Source organism: Atractosteus spatula, chromosome 7 (genome assembly GCF_055471065.1).
Source record: "Atractosteus spatula isolate fAtrSpa1 chromosome 7, fAtrSpa1.hap1, whole genome shotgun sequence".
NCBI lineage: Eukaryota > Metazoa > Chordata > Actinopteri > Semionotiformes > Lepisosteidae > Atractosteus > Atractosteus spatula.
The window spans coordinates 40,721,847-40,747,793 of NC_142712.1; the positions used below are offsets into that span (position 1 = coordinate 40,721,847).

The following is a 25,947-nucleotide window of genomic DNA, read 5'->3' on the forward strand; positions in this document are numbered from 1 at the left end:
AAAACATGCCTGCATCCATAATGGAAACAATGATTTTTAGCCTTTGTTCTGATTAGCTGATTTTTTGCACACAATGACAACAGTTTCATTCTGTCTGCTTTTAATACAGGAGCATCTAGGCCTGCTTTTCTAGGGCCAGCCTCAGCTATTTTAGATCAATTGTCCTATTGCACTTTAAGACAATGAAGTTTTAAAAAGACCTAGAAAACCTGCAGACAACAACCCTGCAGGACCAGGGCTGGACACCCCAGGCAATGTTGTAACAGTCTCTAGGACTATGTCAGGGTAAATTGTTTTCTCTTGTCACTCGGGTCCAGGCCTGTCCAGGCTTCCTACCTCCCTCTTTGGTCTGGAAGTCCACAACGTTGCTCTGCGGACCCTCGTAGCGGTTGTTGGCCATCACCACATACGCCTTGTAGTTGCTGTAGGGAATGAGATTTGGCAACCACCCGGAAGGCCGACTCATGGTGCCTTGGAAGGACCTGGTCTTCTTCTCCCGGTTAACAGTAAGCCACTTCAGCACGCTGCTCTCTCGCCAGTAATACACCTGCGCCAGGCCAAGAACAGCCAAAGCCAGAGCACAAAGGACATTAGACAGCTTCACACAAGGATCCAGCATTCCCTACACTATAGACTCCCAAATGGAATCCACGGGACCCTCCAGATCTATTCCCATCCCAAATAAAACAGGAACAAATCATCATATAGACATTATGTCAGAGTGAGACTATTATGTTATATTGCAATCACATCAGCACTGCACAAAGTCCTACTTATCATGAATAATGCACTGAAAATGAAATTCCAGAAAACACAAGGGTCTCATTTATTTGGATACCCCTAAGTATCCAAATCCAATATCCAAATGAACGGAGGAATGGTTAACTACAGGGGTGTGGATAAATGTGTCCCTTGTGTTTTTCTGGAATTCAACCGATCATTTAAAATATGACTATGCTCTACGTTAATGCTATTGTGATTACAGTATACTGCAACTCACTGATTATTCTCAAATGAAACTGAATTATCCATAACTCATTCTACCATGTGTTTATCGATACTGCTTCATCAGAGGTATGTATACATTTCTGAATAAATGGCACTGCATTAGGAACATAACAGCTACCTACAAACCTACGGGCCCTTAGCTACAGTATTTGATCAAAGGAACTCAACCAGACAACTTACAGTAAACCCATTACTTGATGGCAGGTAAGGATTTGTTTTTATTTTGTGTTATCTGTGACTAGCGTGATCCAAGGCATTGTCTATGATCCAAATCTGTAACAGGTTTTTATTAACACTGTGTCCAACACTAAGATGTTATGGAAAAAACACAGGTACTGCTGCTGACCAGATTGGATAATACAAACAAAAGCATGACAAAATATTTGAACAGAACAGCTCCAAAAAGAAGAATGGGAGAATAGGCAAACCTTGTATTCCTTCATCTCTCCTTGTACAGTGCTCGGAGGCACAGAATTCCACATCAAATGCACCCTCATGCTCTCGATCTTTGAGACACGCAGGTTAGTGGGGGCTGCAAGTGGACCTGGTGAAGCCCGAAAAGACAAACACATTGATTACAGTCTGAGCATAACAGGCAAGCCCTGCCTTTCAGGAATTGAAACCACCATCAGGCTGGAAGCTGCGTGCTACACTAGTCTCTGATCAAACATCCCACTGCAGGGCTGGGACCACCAGAGCTGGTGTCTACAAGCACTTACTGTACAAATTCTAGAGTTTACGAAGACTTGCTTGGACATGTATAGGTTTTGAATCAAGCATTTCATTTTGCTCATTCAAGTCAAGGGCACTTTATCATAAGTCCTGAAGTCTGAAATCGGGGTGTTCACCTTTTCACTCCAAAGGATGCATTTTAAATATTTTAAATAGTGCATTTGGAGATTATCTGTCTCTAGATAACTACTAAAATATGACTGCTGTAGATTGTCTGCACAACAATTATACTATACACTGATATACTGTAGGTTGATTCTTTTAGTCTAAAATTTATGCCAAGATTTGGCTTTTGTTGGCTTATGATTCTCAAATGTCACTCCAAAGATGAAGTCACATGGTAACATTTAGCACTCATGAAACTGGCTTATAACATACAGTTCAGTTTGTCATATGCACAAGTGCAATGAAATGCTTATGTGTGTGTATGCTCTGATTCGAAGACATTTAGAAATGACCAAAACAAACAGAACAGCAGCAGCAACCACAAGTTAAATAAAATACATCAGCGATATGGCCTAAAATTTATATCACAGTATTTTAATTTTGGACGGTAATGATATAGATTTTTTTCTCAGAATTTCGACAGAACATGTTTTAAAAGGAGTACAAGAATTGTATAGTATGTTTTTATTGCCTGGAGTTAACTATTAGGATATTATTAACTGTTGGTTAGCTACTGTGTTGTTCCTTCAGTATTTTTGAAATTTCCCATTGAACTAAAGTAGAAGTCGAACATTTGAAAAACATTTTTATTTTGCAGAACTGAAACAATACAATAAACTTATAAGCATGAATTAAATAAGTAAATATGTAATACTTCAAATAAAATTCTTATCAACTTGTAGGGGAGAGGTTATGTACTGTAATACTTCTTAAAAGAAAATAAAATTACAAAAATAAGTTAAAAAATATTCAAGCATTAAAGTTATAACTCCTCAAGTATTCAAACAGCTGCTTGGTGTAAAAATTTGAAAAAGCAGATGGCACACACTAAATTGTACTTCAGGTTACAGATTAAGTGCCAGAAAGACCAGCTTGTCAACAGTGTCTGGCTTGAGTGTAGATCTGTGACGGGTCACAATGACGCCACCAGTGCTGAATGCCCTCTCAGAAGGTGCACTGGGGGCAGGTATGCAGAGGTATTTCTTGGCCAATTTGGACACTCTTGGAAAACTGGCTTCATGCAGCCTCCACCACTCCAGTGGATCTGTCTCGCAGACCACCTCGGGTGTCTGCAGGTAGCTCCTCAGCTCCATTTCAACTGTATCTCTGTCAGAAGAGGCAGATGGCCCTGACCCTGGGACATTTCGTTTTGAGAAGAATCTGCTCAGACTCTTCTTTACTTTCTTTGCCAGTACTACCTCTGGTTCAGCTGCAGCAGCTTCTCCCACGGCAGCTGGTGGGGTAGACACTTTTTCAACAATTTTGTTGCTTGTTCCCATCTTGCCAATGCTGCCTTTCTCCATTTCGCCACGTATTTTTTTGCAGACGGGCCCAATGAACACGTGCGTTTGTTTTCACGGAAAAGGGAAGAGGACACCCTCGTGTTTTTATTGGCCGCAATGACCTCAGATGCGTCATAAACCGGACGTCTGAACCACCAAAGATCAGTAATTCAGATTTCCAAATATCAGCAAGATGAACACTTTCAGCATTATATAATTGGAGCTAAAATACGGCAGAATTTTAAACTTTGACAACTTTGAACAGAGGGGGGACAAAGGACAGGAAGTAAAAACGTTTTGCAACAATGCTGGTGGTGCAATCTACAGTATGTAAACATCAAAATCCATTCACTATCGGTACAAATGGTATAGCCAAATCCATATCGTGGCACATATTTCTACCGGTATGCGGTCTATATCAGTAATACCGCCCACCCCTACTCCGATGTATTGTACATATATTGAAACTCTGTATTCATACTGTATACAGTAGTATGAATATATTCTATATACAGCACATAAGCAAAACTGGAAACATTTATAGTGAAATGCCTTTCATTAATGAACAGCTTTTATTTTGTGTGCTGTGACTGCACTAAGGAAAATAATCAAATGTATAAAAAAATACTTATTATTAGGAGTGTGTAGACCATATTTCTGTGTACCACAGCCTTATCGCCTGCGTCTGAATTCATCCTGATTCATTACAAGCCGACGTGGTGCTATGTGGTGTACTTTGCAAGAATCCATCCCTAACCATATTTAATTTAATGGGAGTGTGTCCTGGTTCTGAGCAGGTTTCACTGGGCTCTGATACTCACGGTCCTCTCCAGAATACCCTGTGATCACCGGAGACTCGGGGCCGGGACCGAAGTCGTTGACAGCCTGGATCTTGATGTCATAGGGCGTGTAGGTGTCTGTGTCGTAGATGACGTGCTTCAGCCACTTGGTGGTGATGTTTTTCCACTCCTCACGCGAGCCCTGGCGCCGCCACCACACCACGTAGCGCAGGTTCGGCCCGTTCCTTTGCGTGTCCAGCAGCGCCTGGGGAGCACGACGGCGCAAAACACAGGGCGTCAACAACCACACTCCCACTCATGGAAATGCAGTACTCGGAGGTGAAGTTTAAAGGAGCTCGTGATGGGAAAAAAAACACGTTGGAAACTCTGAACACGAGTACTGAAAGGTGCTCCTCACTCGACAGTCTCTCGCGGACCCTCTCCCTTACCTCCCATGTGATCTCCATGTTGGTTTTCTTGGTACCGGCTCCACGTAACTGTCCTGGGATGGCATCAGGGGCTGAAACAAAACGAGAATCACCTGGTTAGATCAGCAGCTTACCTGCCCACCCCACGCCTCTTATGCACTTGGTGATGCTAAGACCCGACCAGGGGGCGAGTACAGGAACACTGCTGGAGCTGAAAATTTTAGCCTTTAAATATTAAACTTTATTTACAACCTGGAAAAATAAATTGTGCTCTGATGTGTACATACAAGGTAATGAAAGTGCTTCCAACATGAGATTTGTTCCTTAAAGTCAGATAAGGTATACATCATTAAGTTACAGCTTCAGTTTGATTTTCATGTCAATATACAGTATAAGCAATACACTCTAACAAATACAACATCAGACGACTGGCAATAAGGAGGTCTACACAGTAAACTGCTATGTGGTGGATGTCTACAATAACCAGATAGAGCTTCGTCACCAGGGAAGCTGCAGGAAGCAGCACCCCCAGCCCAGATTTAATCAAGTGCTCCCGCTGGGATGTGCGGCCGCAAGGGAGGGGCAGAACAGGCTGGCTCACTCACGCGCCCCGCTGGTCTGGTACCGCTGGGACGGCCGGCTGGGCCGGCTGGCTCCGATGGCATTGATGGCGATGACCCGGAACTGGTAGTTGATGAAGGGGGACAGCTGCAGAAGGACGGAGTTGAGGTTCCCTGGGTAAATGGAGAGGTTCTTCCACTTGTTGGGCTCCCAGCGATCCTCCTCAAACTGCACCAGGAAATCTGGGAGGCAGCAGGGAATAAAACCACAACCTCTGACCTCATGCCCATGTGGTCGATCCTGTGTACTTGGAAAATATATTAATGTGCACTGAGTTTAGGGAAGGGGGTAGGGTTAAAGTCTTAATATTCTTGAACAGTTGTGACAAAACTACATATTGGAACATTCCTGTCGATCAAATTGCTGGAAAAGCTAAAAGCCTTTAACTGGAAACTTCTAATAATTTGCCCTCCTGAGCACCTGCTGTTAAATGTGCAAGTACAGAAACCATGACAGCGACATTTATTTGGGAAAGAGAAGAGAAGAAGACAGAGGCACTGGATTGTGGAATAAAGGAAACATTCCATACTTGTGATGGGGCTATGGTTGTCATCCCCAGGTATCCAGGTGAGCCGGACGCTGCGCTCCGAGGGGTCCGACAACTCCAGGTCCGTGGGAGGATCCGGCCGGTCTGCGGCAGCGCAGGAAAGTATGTTAGCTGAAACTCCCATCACCTCCCTCACCTCATCAGAGCTTCTATTAATTTATCTTAAAGCACACAAAATTATCATCATTAAATTAAAACTAAATTACCAATAAACCAGGGGAAATAGCAGTTCTGGCATTAGTGTCACAGGTGCTGCTTTCCCTGCCCCTGCTGGGATTTGATCCCAGGTAGACCAGAGCTCCGAGTGAGCGCAGCTCCACTCCATGGACAGCAGATAACTCCTCTACTTAAGAAGACCAGTCCTCCGCTACAGCAGTCTTACTGGCTAGATTTCAGAGGGGGTGACGTCACTTCTGTCCCTGGCTCACGAGCCAGCTCACAAGCCCTGTTATACTAGCACCGTGGCATGCTCGCCAGCTCTGAACTTCACCAGCCCAGCAATACTTGCACTATTCCAAGTAGGAGAATTTAAAAAAAAAATCAAATGTGCATTCCAAATATTAATGTGAATTAGTGTTCAAATCTGAGGCTATTCATTTCTTGCTGAGCAATAAAACCACAAATCCCTCCACATCTGTTCCTCCTCCATCACACAAGGCGCCTATGGTAAAAATATCAATGAACTGACATGCAAGGCAGGCTGGGAAAACGACACACGCACACACGTTACCTGGCACCACCGCACTGCGGTTTGAAGGAGAGAGGGGATCATCTGTGAGGCAAAAGTTTAAAGGTCAGAGGTTAGTTTTTCTCATTAGTACAGCAGGCAAAGCCACAGAGTCTGATCTCAGCAGAAAGGAACCCCAGCAACATCTGACACAGAAAACATGGTGTTTATACCAGAGAATAATTCATTTTCAGACCCATTGCAGTTATTATTGAGGTTATTTTTACCATTGTTATTATTTATATAACTGTTATGACTACTATTAATATGTGCTTCATTATTGTTGTTACTCTTAGTTTAATTAATAAAGCCTTTTAATATTTTCCCCATCACCAACATACTGAGGATGGTTAATCTTTTTGCTTGTTTGCTTAGATTAGGCCATGTGTTTAAGCATACAGTTTTTGTGTTTAAGCTTGTGGGTTATGTAGTGCGAGAGGGATTGCACTTTTTAACTGGGAAGTGCACAGGATCGTTTGTGACTGAGTGAGTATTCCAATTCAAACAGAAGGACATTTCTTCCAGCTTTGACACTACACGGTCACCCATCCGGAGATAACGCACCCAGCACGGTGAGGCGGGCGGAGGCAGAGTCGCTGTCCAGCTCCGTGCTGGCAGTACAGGTGTACGTGCCTTCATCTCCCTCATTCACGTTGTGAATGGCCAAAGAGTCCTCATCCTTCTTCATCCTGGGGGGAAAATGGGGCACAAAGGACAAGAGGCAGAGAGAAGAGAAGAAAAGAGAATAGAAGGAGAGAAGCACAGACAGAGGAAGGGGAAGGACCAGAGAGTGAGGAAAGGAGAAGGAGAGGCAGAGAAAGGAAGGGAGAGACATTGGGAGAAGGAGAGTGTTAGTTAATCCAGACAGGTGAAGGACATGGAGCCAAAGACAAGACTGGCAGAAAGTGTCAGCGCTTCAAATGAGCAACTATGTGAATGTTCTGTGACTTTGAAAAGGAGCTGCCTATTTAATCACATTGAGAGTGAGTTTGTGGCAGATCTGAAGTGCCTTGCACTGCACCTTCCATTTGAGTTACTGACACTTAGTGCTGCCATCCAAATGATAACCTTTATCTTGCAGAAGAAGAAAACACTAACATCATACCATAGTTAATCAAAAACACTGAAATGTTAATTTTCTAGATGTTATCAGATCAGTGAATTATTTTAGGAAAGATTTCCAGTTTCTGGAAATTGGAAATATTTCTGTGGTAGTTTGTTATTGTCTGTGAGTCTCTATGTTAAAATATAACCCCTACCTTGGATAGAACATTGCCACCACATCCTTGAACCAATTTCCTATGATCTGAATAAAATTTCTTATAAAATAATACATATAAATAATAACAAAAGAGATAATAAAAAGAGAATTAGGATACAAAAACACCTGGGAAAATGTCTTTGGTTAGTATAAATATTATATATTTTCAAATCAAACTCATCAATAATTTTTCTTTACAAATGTCAACTCTTTTTGTCAAAACACTTTTGGAAAAACATGGCAAAAGTGACTGACCAATGCATTTCAAACCATCTTTAGTACCAAGGTAGTAATTTTTGCAGAACTTTAAATGGGAAAGGTTGCAAGAAACCAGCAAGAACACAAACAAGCAACCAGTGTCCTCAGCCCTTAACTGTTCTCACAATGGGTAAAACAAAAGGCAAATTCAGAACAATCATCTTAATATTTAAAGATCTAGACATCTATAGTACATATACCCAAAACGTAAAGAGAAGTACTTTGTTTATGCACAGCAACAAGAAAATGCATCAGGTACACTGTTTTATTGCATTTCAACCTTTCATTTAATTGCTTTACAAAAAGCAGAGGGGACACAGAAGGTGTATGTTTTCACCCTTTATGAATAAAGGCTTTTATGTCCACAATTGAACCAAGAGGGGCAATCTCTAGTCCTTACAGCCACAGGTCAGTAGCTGACTTTATAACTGGTTTAAACAACCCACAGCCTAAAACCTTGGGGAAAACCTTAAAAATAAATAAGACAACGGAATTAAGCAAGTGGAATAAAAATCAATAGACCTTATACTCCCCAAGAGAAGGAAATGAGCTCTGCTGAAATAAACGAAGCTCTGAAGGAGACGAGTGGGTGGACTATTATCTCCCTGAAGGGAAGGAATATCAGTACTGTGCACTACTGAAGCTCACCTCCACCCCAGCGACACCGGCACGTCATCCTTCAGCCAGGAGATGGTGAGACGTAGGGAGGGGTCGTAGTTGATCCGGCAGTCAAACCGGGCCACTGTCCCTCGTACAGCGGTCAGGTGCTCCGGGGCGCGAACAATCCTAGTGGGTTCTGATTGCACAGAAATTAAAGAAATACGAAAACAAATTCAGGTGGTACTAAATATTTTATGATGCAAATCTGCTTAATTGATAACTGATTAACCCATTGCTACTAAACAAAAACTTAAGAGCAAAGCCTGTGGACATGCATGCAAAAAACACACATTAAGCACTTGGTCAAGTAAATAAGTGTAAACCTGTAATTAAAATTGGGGGATCCCATCACCCCACAGGACAGTAGGGAGTCCCTGCTTTGTAGAGGAATGAGAGGGTCAACAAAAAAGAGGAGGCACTTCATCAATTAGAGCACCCTGACTGACCTTTGACCTCCAGGCGGACCTGGTTCTCAGCATTGCCAAGGATGTTGGTGGCCACACAGGTGTAGGTACCCTGGTCCTCAGGGCGAGTGCGCCGGATCTCCAGAGTGCCGTTACTGTACACCCGGTATTGTCCACCATCCAGGTTACTGCCCTGTCCGTTCTTAAACCTACAGAGGCATGGCACAACCCCAGAGACCTCATTTCAGCCAGCTCTTGTCTAACCTCTTTGCTAGCCATACTATCCACATGACACATTTAGGCAGTTTTAAACTGTATTTTGACTGCAGCTAAGATCTTTCCCATGTGCAGGACATCATTTGGACTTCCAGATTTAGCAGTCCCATCCTGGACTACAGGATAAAGTGTAAGGTTATCTTAATTCTTCAACTAGAAACATTCAGATTTGTGTCCAAACATATACATTTAGTTTTCAGACACGACACTATCTTGTGTACCCGTTATTACAGTGATAATAATACAGTAGCAAAGACTACAGACAGACAATTCCACCACTGCTGATATTCCCTCAGTCTATTACTTTAAAAAGGAAATTCAAGTATTATAAGGAGAAAAATCCCTATAAAAAAGGGATTCTAAATGCAGTCGATATTACAAATCAAAGTCTACAAAAACCTTTCTGAGGGCTAGCGCTGCCTCCCCAAGGTCTCACCCTGTTGCAAATGCCCCCAGGCAGGACACAGAGGACAAACATGTTCTTGCCTGTTCCAACAGACCCCCCCTCCCCCTCTATCACCTCGCAGCTCTGTTCTCACCAGCGCAGCTCTGGCAAGGGCGAGCCGAAGAAAGGGCAGTCCAGGAACGTGCGGTTGTTCTCAATGACCTTGATTAGCTGGTTCTTGGGACCTAGCATGCGCGGCTGCATGTCTGTGAGACACACCAGGACGACAGACACAGATGGGTGATCATTATGGGCTGTCACATCCGCTATAGCTATATATAACTATAGCGCTATATAACGCTATAGCTCCTTTTGAAAATGACTGACCTCAAACCGCTGACATTTACCAGGCTATTTCAACACCACAATCACCGTTAAACTAACCTTTTAGAAAAAAATCGATTTTATAAGTGAAAAGGGAAAAAAAACAGCAGCCTGCTGCTGAATCATTCTTATCCTAGCTCTGGTGTTCTTAACTCCTGAGCTCCAGCACTGGATCTTTTCTGATTTCAATGTGTTTTAGAATCCCCTACCCCCCTCTCAAAAACCTGAGGGAGCCCAGACTTACCCAGGATGCTGACAAAAGCGTTAGCCAGCAGGTAGCCATGTTCATTGGATGCGTTGCACTGGTAGACAGCGCTACTGCCAATCTGCACCGAGCGGAAGATGATGGTGTCTCCAACCACTTCGCGGCTCGGGTTGGGTGGCGCGCCTGGAACAAGAGGGTCATGCAGGAGAGGTCAGAGGGATTAAGAACCCATTGTTAAAGAGTTTCTAAGAGGTGGTGCCAAATACTAGTGAGGAAAAGAACAACAGACAATGCAGAGGTTGCTTTCATGTAATGCATGACAGGCTCTTAATTCCTAATAATTATTAGTCATGTGATTTTAAACAGAATAACATCTATATGGCTGAGGTCTGTTCTCGAATCTAAACCAGGCCCTTCTGGCCCAGGCCGCCTTGTTGGAAGCTCAGGGAACTCACTCTGGATAGGCTCTCCATTGACCAGCCACTGGATGGTGGGCTTGGGACTGCCATTGGCACGACACACCAGCCGTCCATTCTCGTCTGGGGCCAACACCAGATTGGATGGCTTGTCCAGCCAGTAGGGGGCAGCTGTGCGACAGATAAGAACACAGAATACAGTGCAGTGGACCGTCTCAAAGCTGGGCTCAAAGTTTCAAATGCAGGTTGTGAGGCTATCGGATGGAGACTGACCTTTGACCTGTACGGAGACAGTGTGGCGGATGCTGCCGATCTTGTTGTTGGCCATGCAGAAGTACTCCCCCGAGTCCTCTTCGGAAACTCCGGAGATGCGCAGGGTCTTGTTGAAGTTGTCGAACTTGGCTTTCTGTGCAGGAAGGTCTCCCCCCTTTTTAAACCACTTGATGCTGGGTGTGGGCCTGGGGGTAGGAGAAAGAATGGAGGGATCATGGCAGGGATTTGCCTTTTCAAGTAACTGTTGAGGTCACCACTTGAAACCAGGGCAACAATCCTTCAGGTACTACAAGTATCTTTTAAATCAACAATTTTTTTATAATTTTAATAATTGACTTGGGGGGAAAAGAGTCCTGCACAATCAACTGAATTAAATCAATTAATTGATTTAAAGGTAAACGGTCACTCACACTCCAGCAGCAATGCACTCAAGAAGCAGGTCCTGTCCTCGCAGGACCATCTTGAAACTGGACGTCCCAGTCGGGGAGAGGAAGGTGGGCGTCGTCTCGGCTACTCCACGAGCTGGAAGGGACACCGTGACAAAGCGGGTCAAGGACTTGGCATCTTGAGAGAAGAGCTGCCCTGGGGCAACAGATTCGCCTCCCTCTACACCTGGGCAATTCCAGATCCGTCTATACTTTCTGCTTTTCCTAAATTTTATGGAACGAGGGGGGGGGGGATTATTGATCTTTGTTTTCCAAGAGTGTGAACATAAATGGTTGCAAAAGGCAGATAAAGTTAATACCCTTTAAAACTTGTTCTGCACTGCATTAAGTGCCAAGTGTAATGATAAATTCAAAACACACAAAGCTTCACTGACTACAGCTACATATCTACCCAAAGTCTACAGTATAAATCCTGGGGTACAGCAGGGTTACGTTTGTAGCCATGTAAGCTTTAAAACCTCTTTTTATCAGTCAGGGTATTTCTCCTAAATGAACTGCAGGAGCTGTAAATGGCATACATTCACAAAAAACTAAAAGGATAACAAAGTAATTTGTCTGGATCTCCTTGTCTTTAGTAGGAGCACAGATCATGGCGAATAAAGATGCAAATCAATGATGCAGTATTGACGTCCGTGTTCTCTCATGGAGTGAATTTACAGACTGTCTTGCTTTGATTTTGATGGCAACAAGGGAGGTCAAATAGTTACATAATCATTAGACCAATTTCAAAATATATTTCCAAATGGCAGGGGTATATGCTTTAAAAGTGGAACCAACATGTGGAAAACGCCATCACTTCTTGCTTACCTGTGTTAGAGAGATTTTCTATTTGTAATACCAGATATCTACAGAATAAAATAAACTAATGTTTGTTTTTACCAAGCATGCCTGGCAACACAAGAAAAATCCCAGTTTGAAGCCCAGTGTATGGATTTTCGTTGAAAAAACAGCACAATCATCATAAGGATTCATTGCTATTCTCAGAGCCTTTGGTCATTCGTACTGAGTATTTTATTTTCAAAAATTTGTTTTTCCTTTTTTGTTCTATTGTGGTTCTCATGGATATACATGTCCAGAGACAGGGTTTAGCTGCCTACACATCAATAAAACAAACCCATCTCCTGAGGAAGAAACAAGCAGAGGTAATTCCTCACTGAAAGGAGGAAAGAAAGCGTGATGTTGTGTATTTGACTTTCTTTTGACGTCCCAGCGTGGAATTAACCTCAACTCGCTCCTTCATCCATCTTACATGCTCTCATCTCTTATGCAGTAATCGCCAATCCTGCAAAGTCACATGATGCACTCCTGGAATGTCTCCCGACTGGCCAAAGGCAAAATGTTTCCTGAAAATATTTCCCTAAGTTATACATGAGGAAACGCATTATCTTGTTTCTGGAAGTACAGAAACAGTCCGTATACTGTACACTGTGAAGAAACAGTGTGTATAAACGTGTTTCTTCATGTATTCTGGGCTTTGCTACAAGCATGCCTTGTTACTGAAGTACACATAGCACTTCTGCTTGCACTTTTTGTTTCAGGGCATGGTATAGATTTTTAAATCCACCCCAGCTCTGCAGTGAGAAGACACTGAGTCACTACACAATCTTTTTAAGGAGTTAGCTTTATCACCCATGAATTTCTCAGAACACAAAACACTGGGAAGAACTTAAAAATTCAAGAACAAGATTAGAACAGTCTTCGTAGCAGCTGGTTCCATTTCCAACCATTCACGATTCTACCAAGTGTTGTGGGGGTCAACACAATTTTTCATTCTCAGGATTACAGTAAATCTTGGTTTCCTTTGCATTCAAAACACAATGATTTCAAGTGAACCATTGGAGAATACACTACTTTGTTTAGCCTTTTATAGTCTAAGATTAATTTCTGGTTTACCCAGTAACTCACTTCAAAATGGATACATTATGTTAATTTGCATATTTATATGTACACAGGATATTCTGGGCCAGAAGCTCTTAAAGGGCCTCAGTCGGCAATCAATCATTTGCTCAAGATTAGGCTGAGATAAGCACATGAATATTTTTAAACCAACCAATTTTCAACTTCAGGGAGGGAAGATGTGTGCATGACCACTGAATCTAAAATAACATTGAACAAAGATGACGAGGAAATGGATTTACTGCAGTTCATTTTTAAATTAGGTTGGAAAAGAGGGCACAGGAGTCTAGAGGAAAAAAAGAATAGTAAGTTTAAACTTCTGCCAATCATAAGACAAGAAATGACAACCAGCAAGAAATGCCATTTGAGCACCTCAATACACACCCCCGTGGTCCCAAACGACTGCACTTTACTGCGAAATGGGCAGAGAGGAGGAGAATGAAGGTCACACAGGCTAGCAGTGGATGCTGGAATGGCTGACACATTGGGTTATTTTAGATTATTGTACAGAGGAAAATAAGCCGAGATGGAGAAACAGATGAGATTAAGGGCCTGCCCACAAGAAGCCCTTAAAATGCCCGAATCCAAAGGAGTAGGTCTAAACCTAAGGAAAGGGAGGTATAGGAAATGGAAAAGTTTAGAAGGGAAAAGCTTTAAAACAAGATTTCTTTTATCCACACAAAGACTCATCAGCCAGAATCTAACCTGTTAGAAGTTTAAAACCCTTTATGGTAACTGCTAAATTAGAGCACATTTTCATCACAGAATCCAAAGCCATTATAAGACAAAGTGAAAGAAAAGAAGACTTTACACTGTTAATGTTAAGAAAGGTCTCATCAAACTTCTTATGCGACTTCTGGAAATACTGCAGGCAGTCTTAGCACACAGATAGCAATTACTATTGGCAGCAGTCATAATTACAATAATTTGCTTGTATGCTTCTTGAAAAAGTGTCCCTGCTGTCATCTGTGGCCTGTCACAAAAATCACTTTGGCGTCTCAGCTGTCAGATTGAGCTCACACTCACACAAAGAAAGTGCTTCTTTTGTGAAAGCCAGAAGTCCATCCTCCAATGAGAAGAGACAACTGTCACTCCTTAGTTGCACTTCCCAGCTTTTGTAACAAGCTCCATTTTCTAGACAAGTTAACTGTGAAGTGGTCAAACAACTTGAACAGTATATCACGCTACAACAGCCTTATCAAAAAGCACATTGACAGACAAAGAAGCTGTACAAGCCTTTTCTGATAATGCAAAGGTGTCTAGGATGGTATCTGTAGTGTCAAACTGAATAAGTGCTTGAATTTCTTAACTTTTTAAAGCTTAATGTATATAGAACACTGGCAAAAGAAAAAAATGAAACTAGTAATCATATGGACAACTACTAACAAGTCCTAGACGACTTTTACAGTATATATTGCACAACACATACAGCACTGGATTCCAGGCACTTGGCAGAAAGACACCACAGCCACTCTTGACAGTGCAGTGTAAGAGGTTGGGCTCCCAGCTCCCATCCTCATGGGGACCATGAGGTACAATTCAAAGTAGCCCATCAACCCCACACCTTTGGGAGATGGGAAGAAACGTTTATACACAGACAGACACCTAAGGCCAGAAACATACTCAAGTCCCGGGTGAGGCCACCTGTCCTGAAAAATAAACTCACTTAAGCCATCCTGTGTTTGACCCTTGAAACACATAGCAATGAATTGAATAATATACTGAAACAGCTTCACTCCTTAGGTTGGTTGCCTGGTTAGTCGATTTTCTAATGATGCATGGCAAAGAAAACTGAGAAGGAATTATTTCAACCTGAATATTGGGGGGTGGGGCTGAGACGCTTAATGAATGTCTCTTTCTTTTGCATTTCCACTCAGGTGGAACAGAGCAGATGACCCCAGAGACCACCAAACTCTGGTCCACGAGGGCTGAGGTCTGTTTAATGCCTGAAGAACAGAGGTTAAGCTGGTCTCAGTAGGTCTTGTGTCAATTTAAATCCTTCATCCCTGGTCCTAAGCCACTGAATTGTAAAGTGACCCCCAAAACATTGAAGACTGATCCTTGATGACCAGAGTTGGGGACCCTGATCTACATATTTACCCTTCTAATTTGGTACCACCAAATTCCCTCCCAGCAATATCTGCAAATGGTGTGTTAAGTGATCATTAAATCACATTGCTTCACTTTGTGGGGAGGCAGCTACATCTAATAAAAGGGGGAACGGCCGAATGGTCCCTGTAACTCACCCATCAGCCTCAGCGCATCTCTGCCAGTCTGCCCCTGGGGGAGTGGCAGGCTAGGTGTGGTTAGGCAGGTACAGGTGTGAGTGAGGTAATGCTGCTGCTGGGTTAGGACAGCGAGCTGGGAGCAGTTAGGGGTGATAGAACAAAACACCAACGAACAAAAGAAAGAAAGTCACCGCAGACTCACCACTGTACAAGTCAGTGTGGTTCAGAGAGGAGAACACAGACGTATCGTTATAAGGCTCTTCTGCAATAAAATAACATCACGCCTGTCAGGACGCCAATGGAGGAACGACAACAGAAAACAAACGCTGGGAGAGGATCGGAGGGGGGGCAGAAAGGACAGCAACACAGAGGTGAAAAAATAACAGACATCGGAAATAAAACAAGCAACAAAAAAAACAATAAATGCAGAAACGGTTAAAGTGGCAGAACAAGAGTACTCTTCTGGAGCAGCTTGCTGTGTCTTGTGTTCCAGCTGCATTTCAGAGGTGACTTACAGTATCTGTTTCTCATTCCAGAGGCCTTGATTTCACATTTACCAGACACAGCAGTTAAGGTGTTATGGAGTTATAGTGTCCCACAGGCTTCTCATACAGCATATTACCGGGTTTAAAGGTGGGTTAGAAAAACTGGGTGAACAAAACTCCTTCTGTGGTTCTCAGAGTCCCTGGATGATGTCTGTCTGTCTGTCTTCCTCAGAATGACTTTGGTCATTCAGATGAGGATCCAGGTCTACTTTCAACAGAGCTCTTCTTGACACCCCAGGACTGAGCCTACCCAGTGAGATGATTTCTCCAGAAATAAAATGTCCACTTCAGAGTAAGCTAATGACCCTCACTAAAATTGTACTTTGTAGAAAAAAAAACGGTGACGAATGTACTATAGCAAAAAGGGAAAAGGGCAAAAAAAAATCAGATGTACGCAAAAACATCAAATAAATTGAAGTTAATTTGTTTTAAAATTGTTGTAAGATTAAATAAGTTCTTAGTACAAAAACCTTAAACATTTAACACAAAAGAGCTGCTGGACAAAAATAAACAGGCCAAAAATTAACAAAGCGCCACTGACTTGACATGCGTCATGTGCTCAATGAACCACACTGCTCATATTATGGGTATAGCGTGGCTCAAGGGAGTCTGGAATACTGCAAATGCACCACCGGGTGGCGGCCTTGCTCCATATGTCGTTTGTTTACACAGAAAACGAGATTCTGATGTTAGCGCTGAGCACAGAAAGGATGATTTTAACATCTTTCTACACCACATTTACTCCTACTATTGTGGGCACAAGTTAGACAGTAAAGAACTTCATAAAAGGAGAATGCAGCTACTAAAGGATTCATAGGTTAATGCCTATATATACACATTCCTAATTATCTGAAAATTAAAAAAAATGTATGAATACATGATGTAACTTCTGAATCATTTTGTCATGCAGAAATAATGGTGATGTCTGAAAGTCATGTCTTGACAATATCCATTAATCAAATTTTCTAACTTCTTCCAATTCAGGGTTGCAGGGCAGCCGGAGCCTATCCCGGCAATCAACGAGTGAAGGCAGGGGACAACCTGGACAGGACGCCAGTCCATCGCACGACAGACACACAAACACTCACACTTAGGGCCAATTTTCCCAAAAGGCAATTAACCTACCAGCATGCTTTTGAACGAACCGTAGGAGGAACCCAGGACACCTCGAGGAAACCCACGCGAACATGGGAAGAACATACTGTACAAACTCCACAGATAGCATCACAGGTCTGGAACTGAACCAGCACTGCAAGGTAGCAATGCTAACCACTGCTCCTCTGGGCCGCCTACTTTGAGATTATTGCTTGTTTAATTATAAAACCATGTTTTTTATCCAAAAAATACAAAATTTAAGTTTTTAATGGCTACTTTGAGAGAGTGCCACCTATTGGACACATTCTGAAACTTTACCCTCCTGCTTGAGCAGATGAGTCACTCGGTTAACAGTTAAAAACAATACAACTTAATCCTGTCGAGGACAGGGTTAGTCTTTCACAGCTGCCAATTTGGAAATTGCTCAACCCTGTATAAAAGATCTCCATGTGTCGTCACTCCACCATCTGTAATCTGAAAATCAAATATCTCTCTTGAGCTTCAAGGGCCTGAAAGTACAAGGTGCTGAAACAAGAGATGTGGAAAGGGACTCAAAAGCAGAACCCTGCCATGACTGTAGAGGTGGAGAGTCAGTGTTGTGGCTGGAAGAGAATTTCTTTGAAGGCAGAGAGACGCACAATGGGATGTCTCCCGATGAAGACAATGTCTCCTGAAAGGACTTTAGTTTATATATTTAAGAAAGAAACCAGGATTTTGCTCTAATCTCAACCTGAGGGGTTTCACTCACGGACATTGTTATCTGTAGGGAGTTAGGACTCAAATCAATTTAGCCGAGTCGATAGGATGCCGTTGTAAAGACAGCACACATGTGGGTGGACACTCACTGGTGAGCACTTTCAGGGTGAAGGGATTCTTCTGCTGAATGGTGTGGGTGAAGAGGAACCGGGCATTGCAGCTGTAGTCTGTCTGGGCGTCCTTGGCCAGCACGTTGGAGAAGTAGAGGTCTCCATTCAGCCCCATGGACACTCTCCTGTCTTGCACAATGGGCATCATGGCTGTTGGGGTGAGAGCCCACATGATTTTTCAAATGACTGACCGAGACAACAGAATACACCAAGGCAAGTATTCAGAAGCCACGGCAGGTTTTAGAACCTTTTCCATTCTGCCTACTGCCCACGTTTTTAGAAACTACTGTTTTTTTACTTTGGTCTAGACTCGACTGCTGCAATTCTCTGCCTGCTGGCAGGTCCAATAATGCATTACGAAAGATGCTCCTGCATGTTCTAAACTCAGCAGCTCCAGTTCCAGATACAGTGGTGTGAAAAAGTGTTTGCCCCCTTCCCGATTTCTTATTTTTTGCATGTTTGTCACACTGAAATGTTTCAGATGATCAAACAAATTGAAATATTAGACAAAGACAACACAAGTAAACACAAAATGCAGTTTTTAAATGAAGGTTTTTATTATTAAGGGAAAAAAAATCCAAACCTACATGGCCCTGTGTGAAAAAGTGATTGCCCCCTAAACCTAATAACTGGTTGGGCCACCCTTAGCAGCAACAACTGCAATCAAGCATTTGCGATAACTGGCAATGAGTCTTTTACAGTGCTGTGGAGGAATTTTGGCCCACTCATCTTTGCAGAATTGTTGTAATTCAGCCACATTGGAGGGTTTTTGAGCCTTAACCGCTATTTTAAGGTCATGCCACAACATCTCAATCGGATTCAGCTCAGGACTTTGACTAGGCCACTCCAAAGTCTTCATTTTGTTTTTCTTAAGCCATTCAGAGGTGGACTTGCTGGTGTGTTTTGGATCATTGTCCTGCTGCAGAACCCAAGTGCGCTTCAGCTTGAGGTCACGAACAGATGGCCGGACATTCTCCTTCAGGATTTTTTGGTAGACAGCAGAATTCATGGTTCCATTTACCACAGCAAGTCTTCCAGGTCCTGAAGCAGCAAAACAGCCCCAGACCATCACACTACCACCACCATATTTTACTGTTAGTATGATGTTCCTTTTCTGAAATGCTGTGTTACTTTTACGCCAGATGTAATGGGACACACACCTTCCAAAAAGTTCAACTTTTGTCTCGGCCGTCCACAGAGTATTTTCCCAAAAGTCTTGGGGATCATCAAGATGTTTTCTGGCAAAACTGAGACGAGCCTTTATGTTCTTTTTGCTCAGCAGTGGTTTTCGTCTTGGAACTCTGACATGCAGGCCATTTTTGCCCAGTCTCTTTCTTATGGTGGAGTCATGAACACTGACCTTAACTGAGGCAAGTGAAGCCTGCAGTTCTTTGGATGTTGTTGTGGGGTTTTTTCTGACCTCTTGGATGAGTCGTCGCTGCGCTCTTGGGGTAATTTTGGTCGGCCGGCCACTCCTGGGAAGGTTCACCACTGTTCCATGTTTTCGCCATTTGTGGATAATGGCTCTCACTGTGGTTCGCTGGAGTCCCAAAGCTTTAGAAATGGCTTTATAACCTTTTCCAGACTGATAAATCTCAATTACTCCGTTTCTCATTTGTTCCTGAATTTGTTTGGATCGCAGCATGATGTCTAGCTTTTGAGGATCTTTTGGTCTACTTCACTTTGTCAGGCAGGTCCTATTTAAGTGATTTCTTGATTGAGAACAGGTGTGGCAGTAATCAAGCCTGGGTGTGGCTAGAGAAATTGAACTCAGCTTTCCAAAGATGTGATAAACCACAGTTGATTTATGTTTTAACAGGGGGGGGCAATCACTTTTTCACACAGGGCCATGTAGGTTTGGATTTTTTTTTTCCCTTAATAATAAAAACCTTCATTTAAAAACTGCATTTTGTGTTTACTCATTTTATCTTTGTCTAATATTTCAATTTGTTTGATGATCTGAAACATTTCAGTGTGACAAACATGCAAAAAAATAAGAAATCAGGAAGGGTGCAAACACTTTTTCACACCACTGTAGGTCTAACTGCACTGAACACATAACCCCTATCCTGAAATCCCTGAGCTGGTGTCTCAGGAAGCCTTCCTCAGGAAAGCTCAGCAGCCAAAACTTTGCATTTCCTCTACCTATGCTGACACAGCTGCGCACTTGACTGTCCAACACATATTGCTGTATTGTCTAATTTTGTTGTGTTTTTGCATACTGTACCATCAAGTGCTTTGAAACAATTTTATAAAGGTGCTTCATCAAAGAGAGCTTATTTTTATAAAGATCTAAGTGTATCTAAGACCTAGGAGTTGCTTTCAGCACGCAGGTGAGGAAACTCACAGCTGTTCATCCAGAAGGTGCTGGGTGGAGGCAGGCCAGGTGGCGGGTTGCAGGCCAGGATGAGAGAGGACCCCTCGTTCACCACTACTGGCTCCAGGACCTCTTTGGGCCACAGTGGTGACTCTGACAGAGGAAGGTTCAGTATTTCAAAGTGACACAAGCGATTTCTTTTCCATCTCTGACTTACCACATGCAAAATCAACATTCGTTTTCAGGATACAAGAAAGCTTGGACCCACGTCAAATACCACACTGATTATCACAACCAGAAATATTAATTCTCAATGACATTCACAGCTATCTTTTATCCCTGCCCCCATAATTAAATTTAACCCTTAAAGTACCAGCGTTATTTTCAAGGCCCTTTCACTCCTAATTACTCACTAATAAACTGCAGATCCAGTAAGGTATGCACACTTGAAGGTTTTAATGGATTTTTTCAAATGTGAATAGTTAGGAGTAAGGTAGCAAAACCTGTAACCCCCACTGTAACCGGGGGTTTTAAATAGCTTTTTCATGTCATCTGATTTTCTACAGACATGTTATGCACTGCTTTCAGCAGTGTGACACCTTCACGGAGCTGGCAGTGGGAGCTGGGAGGTGAACGGGGTGCTCCTTACTGGAGACGCGGAGCAGGATCTTGTTGGAGAGGCCAGTGCCGTAATCATTGGTGGCTAGGCACTGGTATTCCCCCTCGTAGTCCTCGGGCCGCCCCCCGCTGCGGAAGCCGATCTCAAGAGTCCCCGAACGCTTGCGCATCGACACCCGTGGGTCCTTTCCCACGTTGAAGAACCTCCCGTTCCGCCTCCAGGAGAAACTGTGGGGAGAGACGGAGAGGGGCGTGTCACTAGTGTCACTGCTGCTCAACAGGCATTACAGCTCTTCCGCCTACTGAACTGATCACTCAGCCCGCAGTGAAAAACCGAGATCAGTGGTTGTGCATCTCAAGAACCACTTTTTTGCATTATCTATCGAGAAGAGGGGAGGGGTTTAACATTTTCTTGTCAGGAAAATTTAACTTTCCAGAAGATCCTCTGGAGAGTTTTCTGACAGACCAGGGAATCGGGCACAACAGTCCAGTTGAGTGTGTACAGTGTTCACATTTTGGCTACAGGATCTTATCCCCCGTTAGATGACAAAATGACATGACCAGACAGCACCGATCAGATAGACCCGACAAAGAGAGTCTGTGGGAGTTTAAGGATAGATGGGGAAGAGGACTGAACAATGAAAGGGAGAGGCTCTTTGTGCTGCTTACACTGGCAGAGGGTTCCCCTTGGCTTCACACTCGATAATGATGTTGTCCCTGGGGTCCACGATGTAGTCTTTCACTGACTGCTTGATGATGGTGGGAGGCTGTTTCACTGCAGCAGGAGGTGGAGAGGGAGGGGGAACAGCAGAACAAAGACATTAGTGGGAGCTAAGGGTAATGGGGCTAATTACCAGACTGGGATAAAGACCCCTGCACTGTTACCACCCTCTCACACTGAGTGTGCATTCCTGCCTCTCCACACATTTCAATTCTCACTATCCTTGCAGATGCACCTAATAGTTTCACACGTGCCAATTTGTGGCTAGGCTTAGTGTCTACATTAGCCAAAGACAAAACTGTAATGTTTTTTTAATAAGACAATGGAGATTCACCCAATTCTCCCTTTAAGTTCTAATAATTCGGTATTTTACAACCTTCTTTTGGCTAGGACCATTTTTTTCAGCAGCATAATAAACGAGTATTTATGTAGTATTTTAGATATTGCTTCTACAGCAGACTACTTTGCCAGGAAACTGTTGAGTGCTGTAGTGTAAATTCCAGCCCACTGCTTGACTGCATTTTTGTCTTTGGGTTATGCTGCACAAAACAGTCAAGGTCCCGGCCACACTGAAATAAATAGTAAATATAAAATTAAGAGTTACACATAAGATCCACAACTTGATCCCATGATCCTAGAGACTCGCCCATACAAACGTCCCAACATGTACAAAACTATGAAAGAAATCTGATCAGAGAGACTTACGGTCTTGCTGAATCTTTGCTGTTAGTTCCCGAGTTGCCAGAGTGAGAGGAGAGAACAAAGGAGATGGGATTGTTAGTAAGATGAAGTATGAGCACAGGAAAACCAGCAAATTACTGGATTATTTCTTGGCCGTTTACCTTTTTAATTGTTATGAAAAGGAACCTTGACTTTGCAGCATTTGTATTTCTGTCTGGAGCTGAACGGTAGGGTCTTTATCCTGTTACAGTAACAGGTCTTCAAGATCTCTCTAAGGACTTGCTAACACTTTGCCCTCCTGCACTGCGAGACAGTCGAACTGATCATCAGTTTGGCGCAGTTATCGCCAAAGCCTCAGGCCCTTACATTCAGACCTAGCTCACTCTCACATCCTATGTTTTCAGACAAAATGTTAAATTCCACAGTGTGCATTTTTGTGATCAAGCTTTGACTGAGGGAGACAAAGCATTTCAAAAAGGATCATGGTTTGGGCTACATGCCGAGTTGAAGTCTGTCACAGATCTGTGGAAAAGTGTCAGTTCTCAAAAAATTATCTTACACAGGCAGGGAGTAGGGACAGAGAAAACATTTATTTTTGATGTCATCTGTTAATAAGAGCCATCACCCAGTAAACAATACCAAGTAATACAGTTGTACTGTATCTTACATACCACACCTACATTATGCAGTTGTCTTATATGTAAACTAGTAGAGATGCAACTTGTTAACTAGGTCTTATTATACAAAGAGACCGGAGGATCAGTAGGGACAGTTTCCTTCAAAGACATCTCTTCCTTTCTGCTGCAAACATTACCAGAGGGGCATTCAGAAATGATCACTGAGATGGTCTGATACAATTCATCGCCCTTGTCTTTAGGTTCTCCATTGAGCACTTACAGCTGCACAACTCCAAGTCCCAGATTGAAACAGGATTCAGCCTGAGACGTCTGGGAACCTCAATGAGTTACACAGGTTAGTCAGTTTTAGTAACAGATGAACTTAAAGGAAATGCCAGGAGATCTTACACAGACAATGCAACTCTGCCCCGCACTGAACACAAATATGCTGAACACAAAGAATAGAGAGTTTGGCGTTTTTCTTCAAATTCAGCCATTGCTGCACATCAAGGTATGTTGATCATGTACAAAGTGCAGTTTTTAGGCTGCCTGCCATTTGACAGACATTTTGTGCAAACACATTATGTTGACATTAAAAAGATTAAAGCAAATTAAATAGATGTAGGAAAAAAAGCAGCAGAGCAAGGCTGTAAAAGCATATGATGGTAAATTCAGCAGATGCTCTGCCAAACTATTCAAGTGAACAGCACTGACAGAAAAAAAAACAGGAAATGGAATTGTGGGTAATTAGTCTTCTTGTCCAGGGATGCTTGCAGGAAGAGGATGTAGATTGGTAGTCAGAAACCGAGCTCAGATTTTGAACACATTTAAAGGATCCCTCTAACCCGAGAAAAGCATTAAGCTATGAGGTGTGTGGTGCTTCATTATTTCTAAACCAATTAAAGCCTTTAAAATATTACTACTGCTCCACTAGGTTTACTTCTGCGAAACATCAGCAAGTCACACAATGCGTCATGCATGGAAAGTGTGGAAAGACTTACGATCAAGGGGCACTTCGATTGTCGACACCTCTGTCCACAGGAAGAGCAAGGCCAGTCCCGTCGGCGACAGCCGCCGCCCCCTCATCAACATCCTTCCAGCGATCGGACTCGCACAAGCCCCCCTCTTTCCAGACTGGTGCGATCACCAGCTGCCGGCCACGCCCTTCACAGCTGCAAGGCATCGGACACCAACGTTATCTTACATCTTCATGCATTAACTCAGTACTCAACCTCTCGCTTAGTGGAGAACTGCTTTGGATGTCAATCTGAAGTCCTGTGTATTTGCTCATTTAAGATCTTGGGGCACTGCTTGCAAGAGTAGGGCTGTTAACCCTGGTGTCTTGTACACATTTCATTCTGGGCTTGCACAATCTCCTAAGCAAATAATGACAATTTAATAGGTAAAGTTATTTTTCACTTCTCCACCAGATCTGCTGTGTACTGGCAGGCAAAGTAAGAGAGGATACACTTCTGTGGGAGATGAAATGGGTATCATCCTTGATGTAAAGCACTATGCTATAACTGTTTGATTAAGATCATGGGTTTAAGTTTACCCAAAAGGGAAACTATTTTGCCAAGACGTGTTAACTGCCCATAGTGACTGCCTGCTGCAACGCTACCAGGGAACCTGGACCCAGTCGCACTTTCCGCAGAAGCACTTTTACTTCTATCGCCTTGCATGGCTCTGGCACCAGCAGCACCAGGCAAGCCTACATTCACAGCTGAGGCTGCAGCTCCCCAGAGGACACCACCCGGGTTGTCAGCATTGCGGAGCGGGAAGCGCACAGCGGCTGGAGCAACACTGTTCTACTGTTCTGCACAACACACAGGATCCTGTAAGCACCTGCCGAACCTCGCCCCGCCGTATTATTAGATTAGCCATATACAATTGCTAGTATTAGGAATTTGTCTTTTTGCATACCCCAGCTTGCTCTCCATGAGACACACAGGCACACAGACAGGGAGAAGCCTGGGGTCAGAGCGCAGGGTCAGCCATTTATACAGCACCCCTGGAGCAGTTGGGGTTAATGGCCTTGCTCAGGGGCCCAACGGAGTAGGATTCCTCTGCCAGCTGTGGGATTTGAACCAGCCACAGGCGCAGATCCTTAGCCACAGTGCCACTGCTCCGCCGTATTAAAATGGGTAGCCTTGATTCCAACATACCCAACTGCACCATGTAGGGCCTGTCACAGATGCTCTTGCAAAGTGTTTAACATTTAAGCACACAGGTACTAACATGAAAAGTGTGCAGATCCAAATGATTTTGGGAAAAAAAAGGTTTTGAAGTCTTCAGGTACAATTTATATGATATATACTGTAAATACTATTGTTTTAAACAGACCTCTGACTGGCAAAGTCATTTAGTTAAACATACTCTTACAACAACCCTTTACAAACATCTATTCACTGCACTATCTGTATTAAATGGAAACCCCAGACTGATGCTAGTTAGGCCTTCCCTACAAAAAAAAAGACTGAAATTGTACAGCAGGGAACTGTATACTATGTAATCAATAAGACACTTGCCTATAGAGATTGTTGTATTCTGCAGCATTATAATGTACTTCAGTGCTCCAGCAAGGACACACTGTGCCTATGTGCGGCTGCTCCTTGCTCTGTCCTATCCCTGCATGCTACTCGGTTAGCCGAACTCACTTTGGCTGGCCTGCCAGCTTCCCCCTCTGCAGCCTGCATCCCACAGCAGACATCAATAATGCAGCGTGCAGGAAGGCAAAGAGCTGACAGCTGCAATAATCCCCCACTGCAGCTTCAACGTGCTGCAACCGGACTGACCCGGCCAGAGAGACAGCAGCAAGGAGGAGGGGCAACTCCGAGCACATCTAATCATTCACAAACAAAACCTGAAAACAATCCCATTCTACCCCTCTGTACAGTAAAAGAGAAGTTTGTGTCCTGCTCCTGTGGAGCTGTCTGGGGTCTGGGAAGCAGAGGAGCTCCTCAAAAGAAGCACAGGCAAGGACAATCATGTGAAAGGAGGTCACAACCACACCCCACTCCAAATCACAGTGCCCTCGGAATGTCTGTAGACAGATTTCAAGGGAGTTCGAGCAGGGACAGTGTAAGCATGCATAGGCTGCAAAGG

The 25,947-nt window shown here is 43.3% G+C and overlaps 1 protein-coding gene across 1 annotated transcript in view; it reads right to left on the bottom strand.

Moving 5' to 3' along the window:
* Nucleotides 1–25,947, bottom strand: part of nfasca (neurofascin homolog (chicken) a) — a 79,981-nt gene that overhangs the window by 17,977 nt on the left and 36,057 nt on the right. The window contains exons 4-24 of the mRNA XM_088921817.1: nt 23,844–24,014; nt 21,493–21,598; nt 20,855–21,051; nt 20,236–20,358; nt 17,868–18,038; nt 11,223–11,334; nt 10,813–10,997; nt 10,579–10,710; nt 10,163–10,306; nt 9,689–9,800; nt 8,916–9,082; nt 8,458–8,605; nt 7,550–7,609; nt 6,855–6,979; nt 6,294–6,335; nt 5,546–5,647; nt 5,001–5,198; nt 4,417–4,487; nt 4,010–4,232; nt 1,437–1,552; nt 337–547 (exon numbers count right to left, since the gene is read on the bottom strand). Coding sequence (XP_088777943.1) covers nt 337–547; nt 1,437–1,552; nt 4,010–4,232; nt 4,417–4,487; nt 5,001–5,198; nt 5,546–5,647; nt 6,294–6,335; nt 6,855–6,979; nt 7,550–7,609; nt 8,458–8,605; nt 8,916–9,082; nt 9,689–9,800; nt 10,163–10,306; nt 10,579–10,710; nt 10,813–10,997; nt 11,223–11,334; nt 17,868–18,038; nt 20,236–20,358; nt 20,855–21,051; nt 21,493–21,598; nt 23,844–23,934 — 2,836 coding nt within the window. The 5' untranslated portion in view covers nt 23,935–24,014. The remainder of the gene's footprint in view (nt 1–336; nt 548–1,436; nt 1,553–4,009; nt 4,233–4,416; nt 4,488–5,000; nt 5,199–5,545; nt 5,648–6,293; nt 6,336–6,854; nt 6,980–7,549; nt 7,610–8,457; nt 8,606–8,915; nt 9,083–9,688; nt 9,801–10,162; nt 10,307–10,578; nt 10,711–10,812; nt 10,998–11,222; nt 11,335–17,867; nt 18,039–20,235; nt 20,359–20,854; nt 21,052–21,492; nt 21,599–23,843; nt 24,015–25,947) is intronic.